This window comes from Coturnix japonica, chromosome 3 (assembly GCF_001577835.2).
Source record: "Coturnix japonica isolate 7356 chromosome 3, Coturnix japonica 2.1, whole genome shotgun sequence".
Lineage (NCBI taxonomy): Eukaryota > Metazoa > Chordata > Aves > Galliformes > Phasianidae > Coturnix > Coturnix japonica.
The window spans coordinates 34,188,217-34,212,529 of NC_029518.1; the positions used below are offsets into that span (position 1 = coordinate 34,188,217).

Below are 24,313 nucleotides of genomic sequence, written 5' to 3' on the forward strand. Positions count from 1 at the left end.
GGCGGCGCGGGGAGGAGGAGCCGCGCTCCGCCGAGCGGGCCCGCGGTCCCGGCGCGGAGGGGAAGGGGCCGGCTGCGGCGGCGGCCAATGCGAAACTGGCTGGTGCTGCTGTGCCCCTGTGCGCTCGGGGTCGCGCTGCACCTCTGGCTGCTGCTCAGCTGCCCCGGCGGCCCCGGGAGGCAGCCGGCAGGTAGGGCGGGGGCTGAGCGGGGCGGGGAGCTGGGAGCCGGGGCCGGCCGTTCTACGGCTGCCGGCGGCGGCGAGGGGCCGCGGCTGTTTGCAGCGCGGGGTGCAGACCGGCCGGAGCTGGGTCCCGCTGCGTGCCGCTACGGGCCGGGCGGGCACCGCCATGCGGTCCCGCGGGGCGGCCTGGAACAGCCCCGAAGGGGGCGAAGAGCTTCGTGTAGGATTGGGTGCGAGCCGGAGCGGGGGGAACCGGAGCCCTAAGGGCTGCGGTGCGTTCTTCATCGTGCGACCTGCGGTTTTCAGGCCGTAGATCTGCACGGCGGGTAGAAATAAGCGTCTGCTGGGGTAGAAACTTCCGTCAGACACCCGTAGGTGCTGTCTGGGAGCGTTAAGAAACGTTCTTTTTATAGGGTGTCTGGGAAACGGTCGGGAAAGAACGGTGTATTTTGTCCTCGAGCTCTATTGAGAGACCCAGCAGCCCATTGGGTAACATGCCATGCTTTGGGACAGGTCCTGTACGCAGCAATGCCGAGTCTGCGGGCTGCCAGTACTGCTGGGTTCTGCAGGGTGGGAGCTGGGTGCCCCTCATGAGGGTGGCACTAAGTTGCATGCACACAGATGCAGAATGGAAACTTCCGTTGCAATCTGATGACCTGTTATAACAATTATTTACCTTGACGCAATTGGCTCATGAACACGAGACTGGAAGAGACGTCTCTGGCTGCCCATTCTGCTCACCCTTTCTAATAAGCAGCTCTTAATGTGCATGTTTTAATGGTGGTTATGTGGCCTATATTTATCTAACAAAGGGTTGGGGCTGCTGTTTGTTTGCTTGGATTCTAATTGCCTTAGGAAGGGCTGTTCCAGGACCTTATGGTCCTGCTTGTCCTGCTCCTTCATTGGAAGAGCCTCCTTTAATAGAACCTTATTCCTGACTGCCCGTGTGAAAGGCTGCATCCTGCCTGCACTCATTGACCCAGTGTGGAGTTTGGTTGTCCTCTGTATTCATGATGACTTCCACCTCCATGCTGCAGAAGACAGTACACTTCTTGTACACCATACTCATTAACTGGAGAAAGTAAATAGCATCAGTCCTGAGATAGAAGGCAGACGTAGCGTCTTGACTTCTGGCTCTCAGCTCCTTTTCTTCACCAGTGAACGGGTCTGTAATTCATGCCTCTGAGCAAGATGTGCAAGAAGATGCCTTTAGGTTTAATTGAAGTCAGTCTGGTTACAAACGGGTTCTATCCAAAGGAAGTTTGTTGGTAGGAAGCTTTGGCTAATTTTTGTGAAAGTCTTGGATAGCAGCTAATTATAAAATGACCTCAGAAGCTTGAGAAAAGACAGACCTGCTTTTCACGCTCCACATGGATTCATCGCTTCATTGCTAATTGTGGGTTTTAATTGATGGCACAGTTCTTATTGAGCAGGAACTAAGAGCCTTCAGTTACTGTACCTAATCAAATGCCCCACACATTCAGTGTAACAAACTACTTTGCTGATGGTAGTGCCTTTTCAGACCTAATTCCAGTTGTGTTTCTGAGGGTCTGTGGCAGCTTCAATGTGGCCCTTGTGGTTCTGAAGTCACTTTTTTACTAGTGAATATTACAGAGCAGATTAAGAAACACTGTTGTTTTTGTGGGTTTTTTTGAAGCCACTTGTGTGCCATCTGTTGTCCTGTGGTTCAGCACGTACTTTTCCAGCACTATCCTAATGGATCCACATACGGGGCTGGTTAGGCTGGCAGTCAGTGACTTACAGAATTAGGGCTGAGTCCTGCATGAACTGGCCTGTGCACGTGTCAGGTGAGAGAGCAGGGAGAGCTGAACCCACTGTTGGCTTTCTGACATGGAAGTAATTAAAGGTAGAAAAATCTTCTGTGGTTATGAGTAAAACTTTGCTTCGTAAGGAGAAATTGTGCCAGAAAGGGATAACATTAAGAAGAAATGTTCTTGGCGTCTGTTAATCCTGCCTGTCAGGGAGCAGTACGTTGCTTGGTCATAGAGCTGGTTCATCTTTTGTAGGCACGTTAAGACTGATTAGTCTGGTGGCCTTGGAGGTTGAAGCTGTCTGGCAGCAGGCAGGCTCAGTGCTGGCTCTAGCTGTGTGGTTCTGCCTGAAATGCCTGTTGTTCCCTGTCTTGGCCCACAAGATCTTACCAGAACATTGTTTTCCAGGGTTGGGCCATGCCAGGCAAAAACAGCTCCCTCACATACGTTGCGAACTCCTGATAAGTAACATTAGAAATGCATTTTAAGGCATTTTCACTTTGGAGTGAGAGCCAAAGGGTACCCACCACTTGTGCCATAGTTGGGCAGCCAGGCTTGTGGCTGATTAAAGCTCTTCTAAATTGACTGCTGACTGGGAGCAAGCAGCCTTCTCTGGGAGATGGCTTTTGTACTCAGAGGTTGGTGATTACTCTTCAACAGGTAATGGTGCTGCTCTTCACTTTAGGGGTTGCAAAAAGGATTTGCTTTGTTCCTTTTGCCTCTGTGCTGCTGAGGCTTGGCGGTGCCGTTCCTGGCTTTGCCTAGAATTGAGCTAGTGCTGTATGGTTAATGGTGTTCAGAGCACTGTCAGCCCACCGGTATTACAACTGCTGCTTTGTGATGCTATGGGACCCTGCTTTTCTATTTCCTGAAAGGAATGACGTTAACGTTAAATAAAGAAATAAATCTGCCTGCAGAGGTTTTCCTCATTGAATCTGTAAGTGCTTAAAAGTTTGCTTAAAGGCTTGTCTGTGCTAAGGAGTACCGTGCTCCTGCAGTAACCAGGGTGTGTGAGCATATTGTTGGGTTTTAGCTCCGGTCTAAAGAAGGTCCTGCAGTGAGGTCATGCAGCTCTGCTTGCACAGAAACCTGTAATGTAGACAAGCTATAGCAGATTACTTTAAGTGAAGAAGATTAGAGGTAGGGGGAGAGCTGCTTTTGCTCTTTGGTTTGTTCTTTTTCTGTGTGTGTCAGCACTCTGTGAACACAAACCTTCTTTATATTCAGTTAATTCCTTCCTCCGTGTTTGTTTGGATCTTTCAGAAAGCAGCACAGAAGAGAAAGGCATTTAAAAGCAGGGATACATCTCCAGAGTCTCGAGAATAGGCAAAGATAACACCTGGATTTGTGGGGGGTGGGGGTGTTCCTTTGGAGCCTTATCTTAGGAAGTGGATTAGTTGAGAATATTCCTAACTTCTGAGCAGCCTACCTAGTTCTGTCCATTGGTTTTTGTACACGAGCGGGTAGCCGCAGGGGTGGCAGGAGGCACAGAGCCCAGCATTCTGCACAGCTTGCTTCCTCCGGCAGCTGCCAGCAGAGGATTACTGCGGGATAGTGCAGTCAGGCATGCAGTGCTGGGCCTCTACAGGCAGGAGCTCATGGCGAGTGTCTTCTTTGTCCAGTTCCATGAGGCATGTAGGTACTGGGTCACTTTGGGGCCTGTGCTCCTGGTAGAACTTGGCTGAAAACATCGGGCAGATGTAGTCGTTGCTCAGGGCCTCATCAATAGAGATATATGCAGCAAGATCACGTTTACTTTGTTTATTGACAAAATCAAGCTAAATGATCTCTCAATCTTTTCATGTCCTTGTAATGGCAGTAAATATAATTAACAGCTGAACTTGACATTTTGTTGAGAGTCAGTCTCACAGGAAGGAGAGATGCTTGTTAATATTTGTAGTGTGGGAAGTGATACTTCTGGAGCTGCTGGCTGCGGCTGAGGCAGTTCAAACAGGGTAGGGCCAGCAGGCCGCCTGGCAGCACTGACCTCCTCCCACAGTCACCTCATTAGGAGGCACTTCTTGGTCTTCAGCCTCGTCTTTTAAGGGCACATCTTTGTGCTGTGTGGACTTACTCCCCTCCTCCTGCATCTCTCCCTGGCTTTGATCTGTTGGTAGCTCTCAGTCCTGCTTGACAGACAGGTGGAGGTCACCAAGATGGCATTTTCCCCAAGCTTCACGGCGGCCATTGGCTGGAAGTGGTGTGGCAGCTTATGGCAGGTCATACTGAGGTGAACACTGCACCGGTAGAGAAACATGTTTGGTCCGATGTTGAAGAACTGTGTGGAAGCCTGTCCTTACAAATACCCCAGCCTAAGAAAAGCTGCTGGAAGAGCTTATTAGGCATGTGGTACAAGATTCTGGCAGGCTGGGCTTCTGTCATTCTTAGTGCTGACAGAAGTACTCATTATGGTTGCTGTGTAGAACGAAACGGATCTCAGTGGCTGGGAAGCAGGCTGCCTCCATTCATGGCTTTGCTGTGGGATAAAAGGGCTTAAGCAAAACAGCAGTGAAAGCAACTTGTGCCTGATGCTGGGGGAGTGTGGGGTGGGCACAGCATGTTTGGCTGCTTACACTTCACTGAGGAGTCCTTGGCTGCTTGGTGCATCTGCTGTGCTGCTCTGAGGTGGGAAGATTTCAAAAGCAAGGCAACTAATGGGAGTGTGACCAGTGAGCTGGAAAGGCTTTCCCTCCCACATCCCTTCAGCTGGTGGCACTTTCAGGATTTCTCAAGGAATGTGACACATAGTTTTCCTGCTGGTTGGTTTTTCTTCAGTTTCTCGCAGTTAGCAGGCCTGGAACCACATCCCTGTCAAGTGCTTTCTCTGTGAAGCAAATGGAAATGTGAGTAGCACAGGGTGGGAGAGACATGCACTGGATCATGCAGAGAGCCAATAATATAGCTGACATTAGGCTGCTGCTCACCTTCCTTCTCCGTCTTCCACCAAAAAACCCAACATGTTTGCAGGTTTTCCTTTGTTTTGTAACTGGAAATTGTAATGGCTTGGTGATCTTGCACAATCAATGCAAGGTAAGAGCAATATAGTAGATACGTATTTTTTTAAGCTTGTTATCGGCGCTTCACATTTTGGCCTAAGGATGCACAAAAATAGAAGATACGATAATTCACTTTGGTCCCTAGTGTCAAGTATTGATTGCTTGTATAAATACTTAGCTCCTATTGACTTGGAGGTCAGCATTGTTTTCTTGTGACTTCTGCTGCACCAGATCATATAGATGCACACGTATGAATTGTATAGATAAGTGAACAATAGCCTCATCTTTTTTTCCCACCTCTCTGGCTTTGTTGTGCTCTTTTTTGCTAGTACTAATGCGGAGAGAAACGTCTGGATCTGTTTTCCTGAAAGCTTAGAAAAGGTTGTTACTACTTCTCAGCAGAAAGTTCTGATGCTTCTTTCTTCTTCCTTTTCCATTCTCGGTGATATGAAAAGTAAAACAGTGTAGCCCCAGGGACAGGAAAGAGAATCTTCTGAGTACGGGCTTCTGTAGCACTACCTTACAGAGCCGGGAGGTGCCTGAAACAGGAGAAAGAGCTGTCTGTGAAAGAGCAGTAGGATTCTGATTCCAAAGCATCTGTTACATTAATGTTGTTCCCGTGCAAATGGTTCATAGCAAGAAGATTCACTCAATTTAAAATATAAGCTGAGTAAAAGCACTGAGTTTTGATTCAAGATTTAATTGATTGATGCCAACTTTTGGTATTGTAAATCAACTCATCCCATGGACATCTGTGCGTAGTTTCATTTTTCTTTAATTTTGGTTGAATGAAATTGCTCTGCTTTGAATTCAAAGCCATATTTTAAAATCCAAATCTGTACAAACGATGTCTGATGTGCTCTCAGCACACACGTTTGTCCTGTGAGATGTGTGCTAGGAGCCTTGCAACTTAAGATTCTGAGAGAATAACCACAGAGAGCTATGAGACTGTACCTCTGTTGTGGAGATGTTGGTTATTTAGTGGCCTTTGAAGACCTGCAGGTGTTCCAGGTGGTCAGTATTTCGCAGCCTGCTGGAAGGCTAAAATTGTGTTCAGATTGAATGAATGATGCGTTTCATTCACAAGTTTCTCTGGGTGTTTTATAGGGCAGCCAGTTTGGGTTTAGCTCCATCAGCACACGTATAATATTCCTGCTCCCGTGAGACTGGCAGACTACGCGGTAGGACCTTGTACCTGACCCACAGGATTTCTGACCTGCTTTGTTCATTCCAGAAGTGTTTTCACAGATTGTAGCAAAGGTTTTGGTGTGCTGAAAATGTTTTCCTGCTTCTGAACCAAGAACACAACAGGAATTTTACCTCCTATTTTCATTGCTTTGGATACCCAGTACTCTTGCTTTTGATGTGCATTTTAGTGACTGCTCGCAGCTCAGAATGATGCATATAATATATCTGTTGTTACTTTATATTTCCAGGTCCGCTGGCCTTCTTTCCTCAGTGGAAGCTGAAACATTATGATGTTGTTGTAGGTGTTCTGTCAGCTCGCCACAACCATGAACTGCGCAGTGTAATAAGGAACACTTGGTTCCAGCACTTGAAACAACACCCAACACTGAGCCAACGGTATTCTCTAGTGTTTTGAACTCTGGGGGCTGTGAGGAGAGAATGATATTATGCATACATCTCTTGATTTGATCTTTTTTTTTAAGGATTTCCACTTTTTTTCTTTTTTTTCCCCTTCATTTTCAGCATCTTATATACTGATCATATTAAAATCTGCTTAGTGCTGTGTAAAAATACTGCTTGTTCCCTGCTGGAACTGTTCTATACAGGTGATTTGAATTGTACAGCTGTATACAGAAAGTTTTGATCATTTAACTGGTCACTGCTGTTCATTTTTACAGTGAATTGCTGTTGGTTGTCAGCAGTGTATCAGACTTTCCCTTCTTTGCACTGCAGTGTACGCTTTGTAAAGTATTCAGCTTGAGGTGCTCAGTAATCCAGAATACTTGAAAGCAGGCCCAGCTGTCTTTGGTGAGAGCACCACAAAATGCTTTTTAACAGCTTCAACTGTAAAGTTGAGGTGTATTTCCCACTGAGCCGAGTACAGTTGTGTGACTGACCAGCAGAACCCTTCCTAACTGCTCGTGTAGACCTGTCAGTCTGCAGACTAGATGGTTTCTACTGAGAAAGTTCTGCGGTTCTTTCAAGGAATCACTGTGAAGTTTGTAGGCCTCTCCTTTACGTACCTGCCTTCTACTGAAAGCCATTTGCTGTTCACAGATTTGGTGTCAGTGTACAGTACAGAGAGAAGCAGAGCTGCTTTGGTCATCTGAAAATGATGATTCAGAGCTTAGGTGGCATTTGAGGAGGATGTCTAGCTGCTAAGTGAAAGACTGGGTGAAGGTGGATGCTCTTGCTGGTTGTAGTGCTTATGTCTCCTGACTCGCACTGTCGTGACTGGGGCTGAAAACAACAGTCCTGATCCTGGTGGCCAGTATTCCTGTGCCCTCGTGTCAAAGGCTGGCATGTGCTTGGAGCTGAGCCCCTACACAGGGATTCATACGGTTGCTCTACTCAGAGACCCTCGTTGTTGATCTTAAAGGATTTTAAATCTTAATCCTGGGGAAGATGGGTCACTGATGAAATAAGTTTATTGAAGGTGAAGGGAGGAGGGAAAAGAACTGGTGTTAATAAAACCAAATTATTTTAGTGTCCTTGTGAAGTTTATAATAGGTGCGCATGGTTGTGCTGTGCCGGTGGAGGACAGAGAAGACCCCTACTCCTGCAAGCTCCTGAACATCAGTAATCCAGGTATGGAAGTGAATTCCTGGAAATCCTATGATCTGAACTAGAAATAATCACCTTTTATGAGAATAACTTGAGGTGCTTAACTGAGATGGATAGTTCTTAAATGAATGCTGCCTAGAATTTGCTGTCCTGACAGTCACATAACCTTCCTGTAAGTGCCAAGTGCAGGCGTCGAAAGAAGAGGTCTTGAGGGTGTGAAGGGAAGGCTGCTGGATTCTAATGAATTCACATTCTTCTTGTATCAAGGAATGGTCCCTCCCATGTGATTTATTTTTACTATATCCCTGTGTGAAATCAAGTTGAAGAGATCTTCAGTGACCCAGTCCAGTACTGAACATGAGCACAGACAGTAGCAAGGCAGGAAAAGGAGTGTCAGGCAGGCTTCTCTGTTGGTGAAGTGAGTTCCAAGCGGGTCTGGCTGATAGATTTTTCAAGGGCAAAGTGAAAAGCTGCCTTAGAAAAATACTCCAACTAAAATTATACATTTCTTCCTGACTTTTTTTTTTTTCTATTTAATTTTTGCTCTTTAATTAAGGAGTTATGTAAGCACTGCCTGGCTGTGGAGCCAGAGTAACTTTTGTAACCTTTGGATATGAATGACAACAACCACTGCTCAGCCAGTCTCCCAAGAATAAACATTGCCTCAGGGCACAGGGGAGGGTATAATGCTCAAACAGGCAGCCAAGTAAAGCAAAAATGTATGCCATTTTGGTACGTAATTATTTTAATATATTAATATACAGACATACATGTGGTCAGGTAGCATTTTCATCTTCACCCTGTGGGTTTATTGTTTTCCTCTGTGGATGCAGAGGCATTGACTTGCTATTGCTGGTAACCCGCAGACTGCTGCATCACTCCGTTTCTCCTTACTGCAGTCTGCAGTCAGCTGTCTTTTCTATTCCTCCAGCGTTTGGTTATCCTTGTGCGCTTGCCAGCCATACAAGTTAATCAGCATGCTCTGCGTGTATCCAGTGTGCTTTGTGTATATGCAGTTCCAGAACTGTGAAACCTTCTCACATTATCTCTGTCCTTTCTTTTTTCATCTAGTTTTGAATCAGGAAATTGAAGCATTCAGTCTCCCTGAGGATACACCTTCTGTGTTATCTGAGGACAGAGTTGTCAGCGTGAACTTCCGCGTGCTTTACCCCATTGTCATCACCAGTCTTGGGGTCTTCTATGATGCTGATGGGGTGGGATTCCAGAGGAACATCACTGTCAAACTGTACCAGGCAGAACATGAGGTAGAGTATTGCACTTATCTGTTACAAGTGAGCTGAGGCATGTTGTCTCCATTGCAGACTTATTTCTTACTGAGAGCAGCATGCTGTGTTGGTGATTTAGAGGAGTGATGCTTAAATGGCAAGCACAGGAATTATGTTTTTCTTCAGTTGCATCATAAATCCTTATTTCACAGCTATATGTAAGCAGCACAGGTGAGAAAAAAGGAAATAAGAATAATTTCATAAAGTGCTATGAGTTACTTTAAGTGCTTTTTGAATGAACACTAATAGCTAATTCCAAGATCTGCTTCTGGTTACATTTGAGATTCTAAAATATTAGTAGGTGTTAAGGATTAAAAAATAATCTGTTAATAGATGTAAAACGCATGGCCAGAAAGCACATGGCATTGTCTTTGGGACAAAGATACTCAGTGTATGTCTGTAATTTTTTCTTGCCTGTTCTTTGGCAAGATGTTTTGACTTTTGTTTTTGGAAGTGTTGCTTTTTACAAGTAACAAACAACAAACTTCCTCCCAGTGCAACTCAAACAGTGATAATTCTCCTAAATCCCAAGCTCAGATGAGGGTATAACAGACTAAATTAGTGTCTGCAGGGGAAAAAAAAATCATTGAGTATAATCAGGAAGCACTTCTGTGCTGTGCAAGTGACAGAGCACTGGCACAGGTTGCACAGAGAAGCTGTGGAGTCTCCTTGGAGATCTCCAGAAGCCTCGTGAACATGGCCCCAGGCAGCCTGCTCTGTGTGTCTCTGCTGGAGCAGGGGATGGAGCACAGCGACCCGGGGGTCCCTGCTAACCTCAGCCGTGCTGTGATCCTTTGGTGTTCATTGCATTTAATATACTGTGTTTCTCTCTCCTAATAATTTGGTGGGTCAATGTCAAGACTCCTGACAATGATACAGTAGAAAGAATTTTAAATTTAAGGAAATAATTAAAATTAAGTACAGAAAATATACTGAAGTATGGCTTTTATGATGAATAACGAGAGTTTGTTTTATAATAATAAAAAAAAAAGGTATAATATAATCAGATTTCTGTTTGCTAAATGTAGAATACTAAATGTTAACAATCTAATAACTTGATCTGCATTAGGTTTTTACATTCAGTGAGGGTGAAAAATTAGTATCAAAGGAAAGCTAGGAGACTTTTCTAAAGATTGGAAATCTGGCGATGCAGCATCTTTATGTTGCTTTTTTACGACCTAAGAGCTGTTTGGTGGCCTATTTAATATAGTCCTAATTAAGTTTTAGGGGACAGCATCTTCTGTTGCAATAAATAGCACTCAGGTATTTAAACAGAAGATAGAAAGGCTGTTATCTGGGACACTGAGTCTTCCAGATGATGTGCTGCCTTGGCTGGATTCTGGTTGAGCTCACGCTCTTGTTCCATTGTTGCTTGCTTTCTCCCTGCTCAGTCTAGTGCTTGAATACTGTGGAGTCTCGTAAGCTGTCTTGGGAAGACAATTTCCACTAATCTTTACACAGTCTGTAAGTCTGTTTCCATTGTAACTGAGATGATTGAGATTTGCCTAATCTCACAGCACTTGTACTCCGTTTGTTCACAGGAAGCTCTCTTCAGTGCGCGCTTTAGCCCACCAAGCTGTGGAGTGCAAGTGAACAGACTGTGGTACAAGCCGGTGGAGCAGTTCATTTTGCCAGAGGTATGTGTGGTATCAAAAGTGCATTCAGTTCTTTTAAGTCTGACAGAGTGATTGACTAATAGAACTGGCCTATGCTTGAGGCAGAACAGGGCGGGTGGAGACTTGAAGGATGCTGGTTGGGGTCCAGAATTTCTTTTTCACCATTTTGATTACCGCCAGTTGTTAAAAAGGAAAATGTGAATAGTTGGAGAAGATGTTTCCGCTTCCAGTGTCTTGGACCCAGCAGTGGTGTGTTGTGGTCACAATGACATTATTAAGATGTACTTACTTAGATCTTCTGAAATTGCAGTTGTTGTGTTTCTGGCAGCACTGGCAAGGAAACTGTTCCATCTCTGAATCACGCAGGGAAACCTCAAGGTGTTTGGTGGAGTCATCTTGTAAAATCTAAGCAGGAGGACATGGCACAGAGTAGACTGACTTTTGGGTTTTCACATAGTAAAACTTGTATTTTAAAACTTGTTAATGTTCTGTGGCTGTGCTCCCTCTGAAATTTGGGCAAGACCTTTATTCTGGGCAGCAGTGACAGCACTGGCATTCTCAGTTGTCATGAGATACCATTAGCCAAGCTATCAAGGCCAAGGTCTGAAAGGTTTGTTAGTTTGTTTTGTTCCTGTTGGCTTTGGGAGGTGCAGTCCAAGACGGGTTTTGGCTTAGGACTATAGTTGTGGCAGCTTGGGAAGGAACGTGATTGAACACGGAAGGAACACAATGTAGGAAGGAAAAAAATCCTGATATTGTTACAGTGAAAGGTCAGTGAATACAGGTTGACTCAGAATGAGGATTCCAGTTCAGTAGATCCTCCTGGGCCCACAGTTTTTACCTGATGGACCAGCAGTACCACTTTAAATATGTCAGCTGCCATTTCATGCTGCTTTTCTTCACTGAAGTACTTTTCTGTATGGTTGGGTCTTTGCTGCTATTTACACAAGTTGTCTTTGGGTCTGGGTTGTTTTTTATGGCACAAATTAAATGTTTTATGAAAGAATGCAATGAAAGAAGAAAGCCGAAGGGGAGGGGGAGGCATTTGGGCCAGTTTAATCCCTGATTTATTCCCCTGGCTCTGTACAAATGACTGCAGTTGGAAATTCGCTCCTCTTAAGAGGACTGCTGCTGATTAATTGCTTTGTCATCTTAATCAGGTTTGAGACATTTTCTTCTTATGTTGCTCACTCAGTAATTTGCTGGTACAACAAGGAAGACTCACTCCTTTAAGTCTTTGTTCCGAGACACTGCAGTTCTAGGCAGTTGTAACTTAAATGACTGCATTTTTTCATGAAAGGCAGATGGGAAGTATTTCATTTAGGAAGAGGATATTGGTATTCATTTATTTCTTTGTGTGGGCATCCTTAATCTGATATATGTCATGCGCTGAGTGCTTACAGGATAACATGTTTCTAATGTAGATTAATATGGTTTATGCACAGCATGTCTTCTGCGATAGTTAAGATGCCGAAGCATAAAAGATGATTCAGAAGAGATAGAACGCCCACGTGTTCCTACCTACTTCTTTAGCAGTAAATTTAGTGAACAGTTTAATTATCACAAGATGGTTTCTGTGACAATATCTATTCTCTGCCCTTGCACCTTCAAGAATTAATGGATTGTACAGACTGCTGAAGAGCTTCATTCATCTTCCAACTGAAGTGCTGCTCTTTCTCCTCATCTGGGGGAAAGGGAGTGAAATACAGCATAGAAGAAGCATCTGGCAAGCCAGATTGCTGGAGGCTGAACTGATGGTTCTGCTTTGCAGCGACTGAAGGCACAGAAGAGCAGAACCGCCAGCAGATAACTACAACTCACACGTGGGGTTCCTACAGCCAAGTCGTAGCAATGCATTTATGTTGACAAAAAGCCAAAGGCCGCTTGCATGAAAATGGAACTCTGTGCCATATGTATTCCATACCACTGATGGGGAGTAGCTGGAGAGACAAAAAGGACGGTGCTGTTTAACATTAGGAAAGGAGTTTGGCAGGGCTGCGTTATGTCAGTACACCTGTTCGGTATTCACTGTAATTGCTGCTGTGTTCTGGTAACAAGGCTGGAATTTAAATGGGGAAAAACAGATGATGTAGTCTCAGGTGTGCCACTAATGCTTCGCTTTCAGCATTTTTGGGCCTCAGCTTCCATTAAGCAGCTTAGAGTAAGAATAGCTGAAGGCTAAAGTAATTAGGAAATTTGCTTACAGTTCTCTCAACCTGGAAAGTAATGGTAGTTTGCAGCTTTGGAATGTCTTGCATTTAGGGTTCACTGGTAACAATGGATTAAGACTCCTGGTACATGTTTGAAGTCAGTAATACTAAATGGTAAGAATTTTAATGTTGTAACATTTCTGATTGCTGAACAGTGAAACGACTTAGAAGCTTACTAAACAACAGTGGTTGCCTCTGTATGTGAGGCATAGAAGTGGGATTAAAGCCCAGGAACTACTTAAAAATGAAAATAAGCGAGAATGATAGATGACGTCCTCTGCAGACATGGAAATTCAGTGTGTGGATTTCACTGTGCGTGGATGTTTATGGGTCCTGATACTAAGATGTCTTAGTGGCCCATTTGATTTGATAACCGACAGGTAATTGCAGAAGTGAGGGAAAGATACTGAGCATGCAAATCAGGCTTGAGTAAACACTGACTAGCTCTGTTATTAGATTATAAAGCTGGCGTTATAAATAGTAGATGAGAACATTCTGAAGTATGCAGCTGTAATTAACCTCCAAGACTGTTGCAGATGGTAAGACCTACTTCTGGAGGAAAGCAAAGAATTGAGCAGGGCTATAAGCTGGACTCGGTGGTTAGTCAGTAACTGGAGGGATTCTGGAAAAGATGCACAAGGAGGCATGAGTGGGATAAAGCTGAGAAGCTAGTACAATTAAAGAGAAGTGCTTCTGCAAACAGTGGAAACATGTTGTTTCTGTAATGAGGCCCATGCTAGGTATCAGTGCTTTTCCTATGGAACTAGGAGAAACAAAGCTGAATGCACTCATCATTTAGCCATCAGGAGTGTAATATCCCTGCAACTACTCCACACTAACTTGAGATTAAGGTGAGATGATTTAAAAAGACAATATTCTATTACTACCACTCTTCAGCATACAGCTTGTGCTTCCTTGGGGTCTTCGGGAAGTCTTACATAACACAGGTAATACGTTGGACTGCTGGAGGGATGAGTTTCAAGTTGAGATAAAATGCTTTTAAATGCAGTATATCTTTTAAAGCAATGACATAAATTAAGAGTTAAAAATATTCTGTTTTGAAGAGATTCGGTTATTTTTCCTCCTCCTTTCCCTGCCTGCCAAGATGACATGCCAGAGTTCTGTGACTACAGTAGTTTGTGACAGCTTTGCCAGGATAAAGATGGCACCATTTTCCTTTGAGTTTTGCTGATGTCATGCTGGAGGCTCTGATCTCTGCTTATGGCAGATAACTAAAAAGCAACGCTTATTTCCAAATCTGTTTTAACATACGTCTTGCTGATGTTAAAAAGGCAAAGGCTTTTGCAATAGAGATTTCTGTTGAAAATTTAATGTTCCTAATGCACATTCATGATTAGTTCTAAAAGCAGGGTTGTATCACTGAGTTCCACAGATGTATTTTTCTGAGGCTTCTTTTGAAGTATAAGTGAAACATTTATGCTGAGTTCAAGCTGTCCATTTTGTGCAGTTGACTATTTTGAAATGTAAAAAAATCCACAAAAACTGTTTGATTTCTTTAAAGTCTTTGAATACCTGTGTGACCACCTCCTGCTCTCTTTACAGAGTTTTGAAGGCACCATTGTATGGGAGAGCCAGGATCTTCAGGGCCTTGTTTCAAGAAACCTTCACAAAGTGATGGTGAATGATGGAGGGGGTGTTTTCAGAGTCATTACAGTGAGTCGGCTCATCTTTTCTTCCACATTTCCATCTTTCCTAGAACTCTCATAGCTTAACATGTTGCTTTCCTGCATTGCTCTGTAAAACATTAATTCCGTTGGGCTTCTCGTGTCTCAGAGCAGAAGTTTGCTGTACCCAGGAAAAGAACTGGGGCAGACAAGAAATGATGCCAGCATGGGATGTGTTCTTGTGTTCTGAGTGAGGTGAAGTTCACCCATTGTCTTTCAATGGGTGATGAAAGAAGTATAATAGAGACGCCCAGTGTTACTGTGGTGTTGGATTCAGGGTGCGCTTGTTTTAAGTGAAACTTTCAGAAATGCCGTAAAACCTCTTAGTTCGAAATCTTAGTCTTTCATTATGCAGGCACCTAAACCATGGTTGTTTTCAACTTCTTGCATTCTTATTTTCTGGAAAATTTCATGCTCTAAAATCAGTGGAAAGCAGATCAGTAATGAGAGATTAATTAATTATTTTCTTTCCATTGCCATGTCCTCAACAGGCAGGGGAAGGGCTGTTGCCACATGAACTCACAGAAGGTGTGGAGGGGATAGCAGGTGGTTTCATCTACACTATTCAAGGTAAGCCCTCAGCCAGCATCGCATTTGATGTTATGATAAAATAGGAACTTCAAGTTACTTTTCTGAGGTAAAATTAGTGTTCACTCTATTAACTTGACCGGCTTATTGACTACTAAAAGAATTGTTTCTTTTTAATGCCCCAGTGTCCATGTCCTGCTGTAGCTTCTTTGTTTGCCCTTTGTCAGCTGCTCCAATTGACTTTAATAAAAGGACAATGAGATTAACAGAAACAGCATTTTTCAGTAGACAGTCTCTTCTGTCCTTGTTTTCTGTTACCCAAACCCAGGTTTAAAAACTGTGCAATGTGGTCCTCAGGAGACCTTTCCTTGGGAATGTTCACATTTGCTTCTGTCCTGCTACTGTCAGAGTTGTTGTTATTAATGTTTGCTGTCAATAACTACCAAACAGCAGTTACCTGGTACAGCCTGCTTGTTCACTGCTGTCCTTTCACAGCTATTTCAGCAGAACGTTCAGAGACTCTATAAGGGCCCTTTCCAATTAAGATTTTGGCCATGTAGTACTGTAATGTATTCTTACCTGTCCAGCACAGCTGATATGGGCAATGACTTTCAGAGTGTTAACTCCTTTTTGTAGCTAGATGTAGAGATACAACTGGGCAGTCCTCTCATCTTGTCTTTTATGTAGAAACATAAACTGAGGTGCACTAAGGCCCATCCCTCCTGATGCTGAATAAGTTCCTCAGTACCACAAACTCTTCTTACTAAGAAGTTAAGTATTGCAAGATCTTTGTAGTTTTTACCTACAGTCAGGTATGTGGTGAAGTTCAGCAGGGGCCAGCTACGCTACATCAGAACAGTGCCTGTTTGGTTATCTTTAGCAGAGGATATCCTGTTTGTTTAGAGGTTTCTATAACAGCAGCCCTTTCTGCTCTGCTGGCAGGAGTAGCAGTGAACAGCTCTTTACACCAAACAGCTTTAAAAGGTTGAATCCTTTTGTTACTGAAGAGTAGTTTTTTATTTGTTCTACAGCTCTTAACCTCATATACCTTTTTAAAGTCGTTGTAGGACTTCTGTAAATCTCATTAAACACCTTCTCAGATTTGTTTTGTCTGGATGCTGCACATGATCCAAAAGAAATACGTAAAATATTATGTAGATATGCATCTTTGTTTAATGATGGCTGCTGCTTCTTTCAGAAGGTGATGCTCTTTTAAAAAGCCTCCATACTCGCCCAGAAAGGTTTACAAGTCACATAAAAAGTCTTGAAAAGGAAGATGTTTTACTGAAGGAAGAAAGCAGAACCTACGATGATATTGTTTTTGTAGATGTTATTGACACTTACAGAAATGTTCCATCTAAACTGCTGAACTTTTACCGATGGTAAGTTGAAAAGATGGTGTTTCCTCCTAGGAATGTAGTCTGTGGTGTGAGATATTCCAGCGTATCACATTAGATGACAGCTTTCATAGAATGCATACCTTACTTGATTTCCTTCATTAAGGTGTGTTTCTCTCTCACAGTTTTGAGGCACGTGGTATGTCTAATGAATAAAGTATTCAGTGCCTCAAATAAGTGTGACCTGGCAAGGCAGACCTTAAGAGTCCAGGTGACAAAATTATTGCATCTTTGAATTTCTTTTGTTGCTGATAAAGCGGTTTTAGTCTTCTAAAGGATGGCTTTTGGCCAGCTTGTGAATGTAGAGTTTCAGTTTGTGCCCATTGCCTCTTGTTGTGTTGGATACAAATGAAATGAACCTGGCTCTGTTGACTTTACACCCTCCCTTCAGGTACCTGTAGCTACAGGTGAGAGCCCAGCTCTCTTAGCCTTTCCTCATAAATGGTCCAGTCCCCAATCCTCTTAGTGGCTCTGCACTGGACTCTCTCCAGCCAGTCTATCCATGTCTTCTTACTGGTTGGCCCCCAAACTGGACACTGTCTTTCAGCTGTGTTCTCAGCCTTGCCGAATGGAGGGGAAGGAAAGGAAGCTTTGCATAGTGTGGGGAAGAAAGGGTGAGAGGAAGCATTTTCATAATATAATATATGACCTGTGTTATTCTGAGACAGCTGTTTGAATTAGTTGATCTTGAATGGAGTAAGAAATAAGAGCTGACAGTTTTAGTTGCCTGCAAGATTCTACATTTATTTAAGGAATGTCATGGTTAAGAATGTAATTGAAAAATGAAACATGCTTTCAGTTCTAAAACGGGAGATTAAATGTCAAGATGTAGATCTCAGTGACCGTTTCTTACAGGTCAGCAAAATCCTCAGGATTTAGTAATGTAAAACTGAAGGAAAATGCCCTTCTGCCTGAGATTGTCTTCTGAAACAAAGTTAGATTAGACCGAGGAATAATCCCTTGAATCTCAAGCTTTGGTTAATTTACAGATGACGGATATTTCAGACAGTTTAAAATAGCTTTTTTCCTATTGGAAGTGTGCTTTATAGAGGAAGCCGCAGTACTGGGTTGTTTCCTCAGGTGTTCCGTGTCACTTCCTACAGCTGCACTGCCCTTGAACTGCCCATCTCACCTGAACAGCAGACCACTAATGTGAGCCACCAGCTTTTAACAGCTGTGTGGCCACCATTACCAGGGTTTCATCTCCTTCTTAGGCCAATACTGCTTAAGGCAGATTTATTTCTAAATCCCCCATCCAGATGGGAGAACAGAACTGCAAGATTCTTCTTTGCAGATCCATGCTGTAAGGTCAGTATAGGGTGCACCTCATTAACCTTTGATGGGAGAAGAAGTAACCCTTAGGCAACTGAGAAACCATTTAAAAGTTAGTTGAGGGAAGGAAGTGTCTTCACCTACCTCTGCCTTTCTCCTCTGCTCCCCCAAAACCCCTGTGAAGTGCTTTGTTGCATCACTGTGGGCTACAGCTCAGCATCTCATCGCTTTTCTTTTACAGGACAGTTGAAACAACAAGTTTCGATTTGTTGCTGAAGACAGATGACGACTGTTACATTGATTTGGAGGCTGTTTTTAACAGGATAATGCAGAAAAAATTGGACAGACCGAACGTTTGGTGGGGAAAGTGAGTTGGTTTTGGGTTTTGTCACTTTTGTCACTTCAACAGATTACATTAAAGGACACAGGGCTGCCACACAGCTGTAATTCCTCCCTGTTACAGAGCTGGTGTCTGAGGTGACAGTTCTAAAAGTTCACGCAAGGTTTTAGCTTACGCTTATGACTAAATCCAGCAGTTCTTGAAGCTGCTTGTAAAAAGCAGAGAGAACCTGCTGCATTGACACAGTTATGCCAGTTAGCTGTGAGCACACGAGAGACTTGCAAAGCAAGTGCTATACCAAGTGTTTCCTTGACATATACAGGAGGGCATTCCTCGCTGCCTGACCCAGCAGTCAGATGGGGTCAGCAGTACAGCACCATGCAATAGCACCTTTAAACTGTGCTGTACTGCCTCAGTACAGGAGTCAGTGCGGTGAGAGTGGGCAGGCTGAGCTTCTGGCTTCCTGCAGGTGTCTGGTAGTAAATAAAATGTCCCCTCGAGGAGGCAACTGCCAAAACATGTTTGTGGCAGAGCGATGGCAGCCTTTGTTAACAGCTCTTTTGTTAGGTTTCATTTGGAAAGGAGCACAGAAAAGGAGGTGACTCCCAGAAAGCTTCAACAGTAAATCAGTGTTGAGAAAATAAAGCCCTGTCCAGCGTTCCTTTCCAAAAGATGACTTTTTGTACCTGTGACTAAGTTACCCTGCTCTTGCAGGGCTATTTTTGGCAGACAGCACATAACGTTCAGTGCTGTATCTTGCTTTTTTGTTGTTTTAAAGCAGCCATTAGTTTGATCAGGAAGATGGGATGTGTAACAGTGCTGTGACTGCATGTCTCTTGGAGGCACTGACTGTGTGGTACTGGGAGCCAGCTGGGGTTGGACACAGATGTGGCTGTTTGTTAGAGATTGCTCCTAAGGACGCTTGTATGTTCCTGGATCCAAACACAGCAGTGCTGCAGCCATGTGAGAGACCTGGCTGTCGGTGCTACATTAATTCCTGTTACTACCCAAGATGAAAACCAGACAAAAATATCACTTTCAACCATTGTGTTGGATTAGATATCATGCTCTTGAGAAATGAGGCTATCTATCTGGACTCTATTTGGGACCACCTTCTACTTCATCCTCTCAGTATTGCTCTTTTTTAGTGTTAGTTCAGAGGGTAGCTGTGTTCATAGGTTTTGCAGAGAGCTTTGTATAAACACCTCACAGATCTAATGTGCTTTTCAGTTTCAGACTTAACTGGGCCGTTGATCGAACTGGGAAATGGCAAGAGCTGGAGTACCCAAGTCCTGCCTATCCAGCCTTTGCTTGTGGGTCTGGCTACGTTATTTCCAAAGACATCGTTCAGTGGCTGGCAAGCAACTCTGAAAGATTAAAGACTTACCAGGTATTAAAACTGCAATTCAGTTCTATCTTAAACTGGTGTGAGGAGCAGCACGTCGTGTTGCTGATTGATTTAGAAAGCACACTGCTGAAGTATGTGCTGGATTTTCCCGATCGATGCTTTGGCTTTTTGTAGTGCTCGCTATACTGAAGTGATGCTCTAGCTCCCATCACAGCTGTTTTGGACTGAGGAGCTCTGGTCTGGTAATCTTGGTTTTTCTTGTACTTCCTTGTGGAAACAGTTTCCTGCTTTTTTTCAGCAAAGTGGGAGGATTACTGGAACACCTGTAACTATTCAGTCACAGCTTTTTGTAGTTACTCTTTCTTTCTTATGTAGGTACATGCTTTAGGCTTTCCTGGTGCAAATGCTTTGATTATGTTTTGTCTCAGGGTGAAGATGTGAGTATGGGCATCTGGATGGCAGCTATAGGACCCAAGCGATACCAAGTAAGTCTGTGGAAATTCTCTGATCTTATGGAAAGAGTTGATGACTGCTGTTAGAATAAATAACACAGGAGGAACATTTGGGTTTTCTTCCTTTTGCGAAGCTTGAACCAGCTACTGGCTTAAAAGCCAGAAAGCACTTGTTAAAATCAATTTAAAGAACAAAAACACACCCCAAACAAGAAGCAGTACCCCCATCCAAGTGCTCCAAAGAGCTCCAGCAGCAGTTCAAGGAGGGATGTACACCTCCAACTGGCGAGACTCCTTAGCTTTCTATGTTTGGCACACAAACAAAGAAAACCTGATTCTTGGAAATACATTCGAAGAACAAGTACTGAAATCATTGTCTCTCTAAACAGGACAGTCTGTGGCTGTGTGAGAAGACATGTGAGAGCGGCATGCTGTCTTCCCCTCAGTATTCCCCGCAGGAACTGAGAGAGCTCTGGAGAGTAAAGGAACTGTGTGGAGATCCTTGCAGATGTGAGGAAAGGTAATGGACTTACATTGGTCGACATGGTGGCGTATCACCATGATGGAAAACAGTACACTGGGCTTCTCTCTTGGAAGGATATGGAACACTGAGGTATCTCTTACTGTTGGGTTTCAACTGAAGTGTAACAATATTTGCACATCCCTTTTGATAATTCCAAGTGGACTGATACTATTCAATTTCTATAGTATAGATGTTGATCTGACAAAAACCAAAATGTTTAAGACAAAAATCTCCTTTTTATATAAAGTCAAAGACCTACTTGTAATTAATAAATGCACATAAGAATGCCAACTAGCCTGTCTTTTGTAAATTTAAGTACTACTGATTTAACACTGTACAGAGCTGTACCGGATCCCAGTGGGAGCTGTGCTTAGTACCAGGGCGGCTGGTTGGTCTTGCTGCAGCAGGTTCCATGCTGTTGGAGGGGCTGAGACAGCCCAGAGGGTATGGGATTTATCTTATGTTGTTCAGTTTGTTTATATCATTGTCATTTTAGATTAACAAAATAAAATCAAAGTTCGCTTATACCAAATCTTGAAGTACTACAAACCCAGCCTCATGAGGCGGGATTTCAGATAGCTCAGTGTGCTGTTTATGAACCTGGAGGTACATGAGTGGAAGTAAAATACCACTGAGGAATAGCACAACGGAGAATGTAAAATAAATAGCAACTCCCTGCGATATGCTGAGAACTTATTTATATACTGTGGTATGTTAATGCTGCAGGTAGAATTATGGTTTGTCAGATTTTGACCTTAAATATTCCAATGCTGTGTAGATACTTCTACAATTACTGCTGATTTATTTTCAATTGCTTTAAGTTCTTTGTTAGTAATGAAAACAGAAAGAGCAAGTAGTTTCTTTCAGCGCAGCACTGATGTTGTCCCAGTGCTGCTATAAGCAAAGATATCACAACTCGATCCTCGTGTCCTTTCAGTAAAAACAAATACTCACTGCTGCAGGGGAAGGTAGTATAAAATAATGGCAAAAGGGTTACCTGGAGATTTATTTAACTGAAGAGTTTAAGTGCTCTTACATAAGACACTCCTATCAAATGTAAAGGCTTTACTGGAGACCACTACTAAGCTTAGGAGCTGGCAGTGTCACCACAGAGCCCTCTGGTACCGTGTTCTCCCAGACGTGTTGAGGCACAGGCTGTTCATGGTGTCTGCAGGCAGTCCATGATGCTTCTGCAGTTCCAGTGTTGGCTTTTCCTTCAGTCTGCCAAGGGTGTCTCTTGTTACCACCGTACTAACACAGAGTCTCCATTTTCTATTGAGTAAAACTGCAAAGGCTTTAAGTCGTTGTCAAGTTCAACTTCTTTTCCTTTCAGCTAGAATAAGAAAGGAAGAAAGTAGCTTGATCAGACTGCAATAAATTTCAGTATAGTCAAACCAAACTTAGATCAGGCAGACGAGGACCATCTGTCATACTACAGGGGTCCTAAATTACAGCAGGAAGAGCACCCTCCTTGTGTGAAATCAACGTCATTAGGCAGTACTTTAGAACATACTATTGACCTTTATCAGCACGAAGCATTTTTATTGCTAAATTACTTAATTTTAACTCACTTTAGAACTTTCGTAGGACAGTTTCAGTTCCGAACCAGGAATTTTAAGTAGGCGATAGAGCAATCCTTTGACCCTTTGAACAGTCATGGACTCTGAAAAAGGGAGGTGGGAGGGGAAAGGTCTTTAGAAACATGCTGCTACCACAGAGCTGTACTGTGTTTTCAGCTATGCTTGCTCATAGCAACAGTGAAAGGCTGTACTGCTGCTTCAGTTCTAACATTGCAATAATGTATTTTGTACCTGAAATGATAACTGCTAACATCAAGTTGAAATGGTTTAATCTCTGGTGGATCGGACAGAATGCACTACCATGTTTTAAGTAAGTGTTCGGATCCCACATACCAAACTGAAGTGTTACGGCTTCATAATTTTCCTTTGAGTTTGAATTTACTCCACGCTAAAACCAAGTGACCTTTGGGACACGTACCAGTCAGGTTCTGACTGCTGGCAGCTGGTGCCCATTCCTTCCAGTTTTCCTACCTTAAATCGGCTTTCCTGGCACAAATATCACTGTGGACCCGATGCCATTCCTACCAGTAAGTGCTGCTATGTTAAGCAGGCCCCAGCAGACTGCCAGCAAAGCTGTACAGCCCTTCTATTATGAAGTCAGTTACACTGAGGGATATTTTTTGTAATGAATCATGAGTGAGTGTAGTTTGCTCCAGAGGTGAGAGCTGTTTGCAATAGATCTACTCGATACAAAAAAGAAACTCAACTTGTACTTCTTTTGAAGCTTTACCTAAAGGCACAGCAATAGTGAGTTACTCCTGTAATCCCACACATTGTACTGAAAACAAATATTTTTCTATCAAACGTTTTTGTAAAAGCTGTATCTATCTGATTTTATGCAACTTGTGATAATAAATGTGATTTTTATTTTAGAATAAAGCTTGACTAAGTTGTTTTCTTTCAGACTCCATTCTCTGACACCTCTTTCCAATCCTTCAGTTTGATTTAGAACCATGTCTGCTCATTTTAGTTTTCACTACAGGCTCTAAAACTCTACAGATGAAATCTATCTGTGATAGATTTGGTACAGGTCAACATCAGTCTCTAATGTCATTTTTAAGACAGAACGGAGACCTTATAGAGATCTAAAATTGCAGTCTATATATTTGGCTCTTACGACTTTGTTCTTATTCCTGGGTTAGTACGTCCACCAGCTTTCGGATACAGCAGTTGGCCTCTGATTGCTTCACAAAGCCAGTCGCAGCCATGATAACAATAACAAGCATCAACTTGCCATTTTCAAACTGGACTGAAAGTAAGTGGATGAGGATTAGCAAAATGACTTCTTAAACTGAGTTCTACATTTGTCATTCCTTGATATGACAGAATCATCAGGGGACAGTCTTCAGGAGCTGACAAAGCTAGAGGCAGCTGACATCCTTTATTACAGTCACTTGCAAAGGAGCAACAAATCAATTGCTAAAACAACAAGACAAGACATACCTGGTAGTTTTTTCTCTACAGGCTTCTGTTCAGGGTTGTCAGGACATTTAATTGTCAAAGCTTAAGGAAGAACAGTGAGGCATTAGTGAGTGAATGTCAGGCCCTGTTCTGGCAGGACACAAAAGCATTCTAAGTAAGTCTGCTTTTATATAGACTGTTTCCTCCCCCCAGCCTTACACTCCTTGTCTACTTAGTCTTCTAACAAAATGTTAAAATAGAATGCTTTAAAATACTGTTTGAAAGGGAGGGGAAAAAAATAACCCAACAGGATAAATTCTAGGAAACAAAGCTAAAAGAATTTCTACATCTGGGATGCAACCTAGTTTAAGTACGTAAACAGCCCCAAATACCAAAGTTAGCCATATTTTTCCTTGACTGTCCTAGAGCTGAGTTAAGTGGTTAGATAAATTAAAACAAATAATCAGGAAACAGCTACGGGATTAAGGTTAAAATCTCAAATCTCCTCTGTGGAAAAATCGTTCACACTGGCAGAAGAGAACATCAATACCTCTATTCCTCACTAAGTCTTAATTAAGAAAATCATTTAGGTTAGATTGCGGGGGAAAAGGAGATGAGTGCAGATAAGCAGGTATCCAGTCAAACTCATCCACATGTATAGTTCCAAGGAGCAGAAATACAAGCTGCAACCCAGGACCTCTCAAAGGCTTTTGAGCCCCCTGTATTTCATATACACCCAGGAAACACTGAACTCATAAAACTATTTTCAATGCAGAAGGAAAGGTTTAGACCATTTCTGGCCTCTTACTCAAAAGTTGATTTTTCAGAGTCAAAGGCTGCTGTCCCTTCAGTTCTCCTTCTTCAGGCACACCATATTCTAGATAAAGGAAAGCACACGTACATAGATGTGAGCACTTCTTTTGAGACTAAAATTCAACAGCAGCCCAAAGAAAAGCAACCTCAGAATTGGATT

General features: G+C 43.1%; 2 protein-coding genes across 4 annotated transcripts in view; one reads left to right on the forward strand and one right to left on the reverse strand.

Annotated features, from left to right (window-relative positions):
• The first annotated feature begins 1 nt into the window (after window position 1).
• On the forward strand, window positions 2-22,832 carry B3GALNT2 (beta-1,3-N-acetylgalactosaminyltransferase 2). The gene is made up of 12 exons (XM_015857828.2): window positions 2-190; window positions 6,388-6,535; window positions 7,626-7,726; window positions 8,774-8,967; window positions 10,530-10,625; window positions 14,378-14,488; window positions 14,991-15,069; window positions 16,226-16,409; window positions 17,938-18,063; window positions 19,267-19,426; window positions 19,813-19,869; window positions 20,226-22,832. Exons 1-12 carry the CDS (start codon window positions 88-90, stop codon window positions 20,358-20,360), a joined length of 1,494 nt encoding a protein of 497 aa, XP_015713314.1. The 5' UTR covers window positions 2-87; the 3' UTR covers window positions 20,361-22,832.
• TBCE (tubulin folding cofactor E) overlaps window positions 21,329-24,313 on the reverse strand; it is a 17,988-nt gene continuing 15,003 nt past the window's right edge. For all 3 annotated transcript variants that reach the window (XM_015857825.1, XM_015857826.2, XM_015857827.2), the window contains 4 exons: window positions 24,149-24,217; window positions 23,383-23,442; window positions 21,931-22,022; window positions 21,329-21,692 (listed from right to left, as the gene is read on the reverse strand). In XM_015857825.1, the coding sequence (XP_015713311.1) occupies window positions 21,600-21,692; window positions 21,931-22,022; window positions 23,383-23,442; window positions 24,149-24,217 (314 nt within the window). In that variant the 3' untranslated portion in view covers window positions 21,329-21,599. The remainder of the gene's footprint in view (window positions 21,693-21,930; window positions 22,023-23,382; window positions 23,443-24,148; window positions 24,218-24,313) is intronic.

Bases quoted from the DNA above. Each gene is read 5' to 3' on its own strand.
- B3GALNT2 (XM_015857828.2), top strand. From the start codon at position 88: ATGCGAAACTGGCTGGTGCTGCTGTGCCCCTGTGCGCTCGGGGTCGCG. The intron at 16,410-17,937 runs GTAAGTTGAAAA...TTTCTTTTACAG, and splicing joins CTGCTGAACTTTTACCGATG to GACAGTTGAAACAACAAGTT. The intron at 19,427-19,812 runs GTATTAAAACTG...GTTTTGTCTCAG, and splicing joins AAAGATTAAAGACTTACCAG to GGTGAAGATGTGAGTATGGG.